The sequence below is a fragment of the Protomyctophum parallelum genome (genome assembly GCF_964188405.1).
Source record: "Protomyctophum parallelum genome assembly, chromosome: 5".
Lineage (NCBI taxonomy): Eukaryota > Metazoa > Chordata > Actinopteri > Myctophiformes > Myctophidae > Protomyctophum > Protomyctophum parallelum.
Genome location: NC_139702.1, coordinates 40,254,728 through 40,261,510, shown reverse-complemented (window position 1 = coordinate 40,261,510; position 6,783 = coordinate 40,254,728). Strand labels below are relative to the sequence as shown.

General features: G+C 44.9%; 2 protein-coding genes across 2 annotated transcripts; both read right to left on the bottom strand.

Annotated features, from left to right (window-relative positions):
* Positions 1 to 1,282: 1,282 nt before the first annotated feature.
* hmx4 (H6 family homeobox 4) lies at positions 1,283 to 2,765 on the bottom strand (the record flags this gene model as incomplete). Its single annotated transcript, XM_083764475.1, has 2 exons — positions 1,283 to 1,893; positions 2,498 to 2,765. The coding sequence occupies 2 exons, from the start codon at positions 2,763 to 2,765 to the stop codon at positions 1,283 to 1,285; spliced, it is 879 nt and encodes a 292-aa protein (XP_083620601.1).
* Positions 2,766 to 4,706: 1,941 nt separating this feature from the next.
* On the bottom strand, positions 4,707 to 6,357 carry hmx1 (H6 family homeobox 1; the record flags this gene model as incomplete). The annotated part of the gene is made up of 2 exons (XM_083764602.1): positions 6,020 to 6,357; positions 4,707 to 5,344 (listed from the first exon to the last, which is right to left on the bottom strand). The coding sequence occupies exons 1-2, from the start codon at positions 6,354 to 6,356 to the stop codon at positions 4,707 to 4,709; spliced, it is 975 nt and encodes a 324-aa protein (XP_083620728.1). The 5' UTR covers position 6,357.
* Between the last annotated feature and the right edge of the window lie 426 nt (positions 6,358 to 6,783).

Sequence of the window (6,783 nt, the reverse complement as noted above, 5' to 3'; positions counted from 1 at the left end):
TTGACACAAGGCATCCTCTCATTTAGGCTATAGCATATAGCTACGTGATCAGAAGATTGAAGAATGTGTGCATGGAATTATACATGTCTATATTTAACATGAAACGCCCTAGCGTATATAGCCTATACCTTAATTTGACTTATAAGCCTATCGTGTTCACTGTTGACAGATAGAACGCATTGTGTTAAGATAGCATTAGCAGGCTATTTGATTGCCGTTCAAATAAATCGTCTGCCACATCCGGTTATTTGAACACTTACAAAAGTGTTATTATGAGCACAGCTGCAATGAAGTGGCCTATTAAAGGCTACTCCTGTAGGTTCACTTCAAAATATTGAATCACATATTTCTGGAATGAAAATGTTTTTAATTAGTTACAGTTTCAATAAATGTGTATGTAGGCGACACGTATGGAGAATATGGATAATATAAAGTATAGGCTAAAATAAAATAAAAAAGACATGCGTAAAACATATAATAGAATATTAATTACATTCATTTAAATACATATGTAAATGTCATGAATTAAAAATGCATTATGATACAGTAAAATGCATGCAGATTTTTATCTTTGGCGGATCTGGCTGCTGGAAATAACAACAACAATAATAATAATAATAATAATAATAATAATAATAATAATAATAAAATAATAGGCTATATGTAAACAATTAAATCCTGGTGTTATATATATAGGCCTCTTTATGGGCTATCGATTCATTAGCTTAGCCTGCTAAAGAAACTCCATGGATGTAATATTGCAATATGTGTGTAAGGCCTGTATGTACCCAACCCATTACTTAAAATAAAATAAATATGACCAACCCGGTGTATTATTAATGTGACAGGCTGCACAGAGCCCATTCAGCCCAACTTCTAAACAGCCAGGCATGCAAGGCCGCAGCTCCGGCCCCACAGTCGATTCTATAAGGAATAGGCCTACCATAAAATGCTTTAAAAACATGGCACCCAACTTTGAAGTGTTCAGAAAGCAAAAGCTTCATTTCATTAAATGGGGGGGCTCAAATTGCTCAAAATGCGAACTTCCGCCTGTACAAAATAGGAAGACCAGTTTTGAATGCATGGTTGCAGAAAGAAAACAAGTGTCTAAATGCAATCTTAAAATATGATTAGATTATTCTAATCTTAAAAAAAAAAAACACATTCAGAAGTGGAGGAAATATGAATAATAAAAGACCTGAATGTTGAGGTTAAATGCGAAAGATCTGGAACCCATGGCAACCCCCCCCCCCCCCCCTCATTATATGATCAAAAGAAGTCATCATACGTCCCCGTCGTACAGGCTGAAGTACTTGGCGTTTGAAAAGCAGAGGTAAGGCGTGTTACTCCCCGGGTAGGACACGAGTGGCAGGGGCATGGGCAGCAAGCACCTCCCCAGCAGGCTAGATGCGCTCTCCTTGTAAAAGACCGGCAGCTGGCCATGCACCACCAGCGGCTTGCCCCCCGAAGAAGCAGCATGAGTCTCTGGGAAATCGCCCACCACGGGTCCGTCGATGTCGGTGGAGATCTGCCGTTTCAACTTATTCCTGCGGTTCTGAAACCAGATCTTCACCTGGGTCTCCGTCAGCTGCAGGGAGCCCGCGAGGCACGCGCGCTCTGCGCTGCTCAGGTAGCGCTTCATGTCGAACGTAGATTCCAACTGAAAGATCTGTCTCTTGGAAAAGATAGTCCGCGTTTTCTTCTTGGTGATCATTTTGCTCTTCTTGCAGCCGGGCGAGGAGGCGCCTCCTTTGTGGTGGGGGTCCGTCGTGGCGGTGGTGGTGGTGGAGCAGCTATCGTCGCAGCTGCTGTCCCCGCTCTCGAAGCGCGACTCCTCCGTGGCCGGCCTCCTCGCGTCTTCCTGAGTCGCTCCGTTGCTTTCATTGCCCGATTCTATAGGAAATTAAATATCAATAGGCAGGCTAATATAGGCCTATATATCTAGTTATACTTTATACAGCCTATACAAAGTATAGCCTATATCACACGACGACATTTAGAGTCCCATGGGGCAAATCAAATCGGCACAGAAATGATATGCGATGATGCGGCAACAGGGAAAACAAAACAATAACGGTCCATAATAGACACCTTCCATGGGGCAGGCTATACACAACATATAGGCTAAATATGGTGCTATTTTATAGTTCACTCACTGCACTGCCGGGGTCAATGTACAGGGGCGTCATTTGGGTCATCAAGGGATGGCAATTGCCACCCCCTAATATTCACATATTCATTTATTTTATGCATATTGTCCCCGACTCCCCAACTCTGACATTTTTACGCATATTTAGGCCTACTAATCAGATTTCATCGATGCCCGTCCATATATACAGCATAATACATATACATTTGTTGTGATTTAGAATTTTAGATAAGCGTTTTATTGTTTAATGCAAGCAAATGTATTTAAAAAAAATCTCATTTCGCCCCCAAAGAAACATATAGCGAAATTACGCCTCCGTCCGACACCGAGTATGAGAACATGACTTACCGCATCCGTGCAGCCTAGAGTTCAGGTCCTGCTCCCGCTGAACACAGTGCTCCTCACACTGCAGGCTGTGGTGGAAGCCGTCTTTACGACGCAGCATCCCCGCCGTGATGCAGCCACCATCATCCTCCTCCCTGCTGGAGGAGTGACAGCTGCCACGGTGCAGCAGGTTCCTTCCGCTCGTCTTCAGGTTCAGAATGTTGTCAATGGTGAATTTCAGAGAGGCAGTGGTAGTAGTAGTAGGACGACATGGTCCGTCCACTTTGTTCATTATTGTCCTCAGTCCTGCAGTCTTCGTTTTTTATTAATATTTTTCTGACCGAGTGTGTGTGTTGTGTGTGTGTGTGTGTGTGTGTGTGTGTTGTTAACGTGGTGTTGGTCCTCCGTGCACCATAGGAGCAGCCATGCAGTGAGCCACCGCTATGGGAGCCGCGGCGACGTGTCTGCTGCTGTGACCGGACCGACCGGATGGAATGGGCTTAAGCTCCGTTCATTGGTCAATGGCAGCTCACAGGCGAGGGCCAATTACAAGGAAGGGAGGGGGGGGGGGGGGGGGGAGGGGAGTATAGGATAGGGTGACCCCCCCGCCCCTCCCACACCCCCACCATAATAACTGCTCTATGAAAACCTTTATAGCTTTCCAAATTAAGAGAGGATTCGTCATGTATAAGTGTGTGTGTGTGTGTGTGTGTGTGTGTGTGTGTGTGTGTGTGTGTGTGTGTGTGTGTGTGTGTGTGTGTGTGTGTGTGTGTGTGTGTGTGTGTGTGTGTGTGTGTGTGTGTGTTGAGATATGCGATGTTTTATTGTTTGTAATATTTGTATTTGACATTATATACAAATATATTGTAAAAATACTTGTTTTGCGAAACACGGCGTGACGGCGCACAGACCCAATTTTTTATAAGCAAAAGCCATCATGTTTTTAAAAGTGGTCTTTTTAATCATATAACCTGGTCATTTTGTATGCCGATTTTATGATTGTAATATTCTGATATCAGGTCAGCAAGTTTCCTGTAGCTTTGATAGGCCATATATTTCAACCCCATCTCACCCACATATACGATGAAATAGGACGGATATATTAATAAGCTAAAACCCTTTCTCCTCTTTTAATTTTAGGTTTTTTATTTATCTTTTTTTACTTGATTAATTGATTCGATTCTTATCAATACTTAGAAACGTGCCTGAGTGGGTTTACAGTCACAGTTTATTTATTTAAATGTTTTTATGTTTTACTTTAAGCTATATACTTGCCCTAAGTTTACTTAAGCAGATTGAAGTTTTTCCCGCTGTTTAGGAAATAATTCAGTCAGACAGACACACATCAGACTGACACAATCAATATAGGCTAGCCGGACGCCTATAGCATATAGTTTGTGCGCACACAGGGCATTGACTTGTGTATCCTATATATAACCCTGCATGTTAAGTTTTCAATTAACTTTCCAGATGCACTGACCAGCCAACATGGTGTGTGAGGAGTTCTGTAAACAGCCACAGCACATGCTTCCGCCTTAATCTTAGCTCAATCAAATGACTGCATATTGAATATATATAGGCCTACATGCAGTATATAGTATCTGTCACATGAACACTTATCGTCGTCGTTCACATGTTCAGGTCACAAACGGACGATACCGTTTTGTTTCTTATTTAGACCTTCATAACTGCAGAAAAAGAGACATTTTAAATCAAGTGCATTCTAGAGTTCTGCAGACCAAAAGAAGAAAGTCTACTCTGTAGAATGAGGGAGACCAAAATATATTTTGTGCTTTATTTTTATTTTACAAATTATGTGAAAAAGTGACAATGTTGGAAAACGGTGGCTTTAAATATAAAAGCTTGGAAAAATATGTGTATGTGGGCAATATATGTCCACTTATAGGCCTTATACCCCCAGGCCTTGGCATGCGTAAAAGTCTCTAACATATATAGCCTATAACAAGATGTTTGCAACTTGGCGGAATTAAAATAGGTCCTAGATGAACATTTTAACCAATGCTGTCGCTATATAATAATACATAATAGCTAGGCCCCCGCCCCCAGATGCCTCATCTTTGGATCTATATGTTGTTGACACTGCGGCCGTGTGTGAGTTATTGCACGATTCAAATAGAATATATAGGCTATAATGCTCAAACAACATGGAGAAAATGACGCTCAACAAGAGTCTTCGACAGTCTTTTTTTTTAGCCATAGGCCTACTAGTATACTACACCAAGCCGGTCATCTGCGACCTCAGCAGGCTCATGGAATGAGCCAGCGAGGACAGAGGATAGTTCATGACGGACGAGGAGACGTGGCTCATGTTGAAGCCGGAGCTCTCGTGGTAGATGATGGGGACTCTGACTAGCCGTTGCGTCGTGGCGTGTCCGTGTCCGTGTCCGTGCTGCTGGGGAATGTTCGCCGCCTCCAGGTCCGCGGCCAGCTGCCTCTTCCACTTGTTCCTGCGGTTCTGGAACCATATCTTGACCTGCGTCTCCGTCAAGTGAAGAGACGCCGCCAGCCCCGCCCGCTCGGAGCTGCTGAGATACCGCTTCAGGTCGAAGGTGGACTCCAGCTGGAACACCTGGCTGCGACTGAACACGGTCCTGGTTTTCTTCTTGCGGGCGCCATGTTGGTCACTACTACTCGGGTCCGTCGTCGTCGGCTCGTCGAGGAGGAGGAAGCCGTTCTGGGTGCATGAGTCCTCGTTGTCGTCCGTCAGGCTGTCCTCCTCCCGTCTCCTCTTCCTGCAGGCGTCGCTGTCAACGACGCTGCCGTGATCCGATGGCTCCGAGACGGCCGGGGAGTCTCTGTCGCTGCCGGTGGATGTGGAACAGCTCCTCGTTTCACCCCTTATTATTGGGCCTGAAGGGGGGGGGGGGGGGGGGATATATACATATAACATAACATGCAGCTAGGGTTGGCTCAATCACATTGTAAAAGTGGGATAAGGCTTTTTAAGTTAGAATAGTGACTTATGGGTATATAGGCCCATAGCCGCCCAGAAATAATGTAGCCTATATAGTATGGCCCTGCCGCCCTATAGAACACACTTATGTGCGTTAGCACACAATGTATCTAGGCTATAGTTACGGAAATTAAGCACTTATAACCTGTACGTTAACTGAATTGCGCCTTACGGGGCGTTTGCACTTTGCTCATGTTTTGAGTTTAGAATATATATATAGGCGGCGGCCTATATCATACACATGGTGAATGAAGGAGGGAGATAAGAGGCGGGGCGGCCTCTGATTCAGAGCAATATATTATGAACTATAGCCATGCGGTTCACATGACGATTGACAGTTATGTTTCAGGGCTAAAAAAATATGAACAATATTATAGGCTATTCATTTATTTTGTTCTTCTATACATCAAAAGTGTCAACCTTAATATTTTGGCTAAATCTGAAACATTTCTTAAATTCCATTTTAAACCTCAAACCATGTCCATGCATGGGGCAAGTGCATGAGGACATATATACAGTACGCCATATTTGATTGTCAGCGCAACAATATATAAACACCAATTATTACTCACTGCTTGGTCTCTGTAAAGCTGTCAGGTTCACAGCCTGACCTCCTCCTCCTCGGCTGTACCACTGCAGACGGGAGCATGTTTCTGGAGGCGGACGGGAGCCTGTTGTTTCACCACGCTGCACTCCTCGATGCTCGGCCAAGAACACTCGACTTTTGAACACGTCTTCCTTCCCGCTATCCTCCTCCTCCTCGGCGACAATAACGCGACTGTTGTCCGGCCGTCCTGCAGTCCGCCCCGAGCCCAGCAGATTCTCAATGAAAAAAGACGAAGCCCTCGACGACGTAGAAGAGGGAGTCCGATTGTCCGTGAGATTCCCTTGCATGATGATTTGCGACATTTATAGCCCTATTGCCCTAACCACAACAATTTTGCTCTAGAACTCCCACGCACTGAGCATTTTTACGCACGACCGAGCGACGACTTTCCTCTTTGATTGTGCGTCTCGGCACACACGCACACACAAAAACAGTCCAAATAACCATTTCAAACGTTGCGTCAATTCCTCTGCGTAAAATGTCGAGTTATGATCATGGCAGAGATGAGAGACGGACCGGACGGGACGGGGAGCAGTGAGCACCGTTGTGCCAGGCTGCACAGAGAGAGAGAGAGAGAGAGAGCGAGAGAGAGAGCGAGAGAGAGAGAGAGAGAGCGAGAGAGACTCTCGCACAGAGAGAGAGAGAAACGGGAGCAGCGCAGCGGAACGTCAAACCGCTTAACGAGCCGAGGGCTTCCAGCTATTGGACGAGCACAATAGCAAGTGGGGT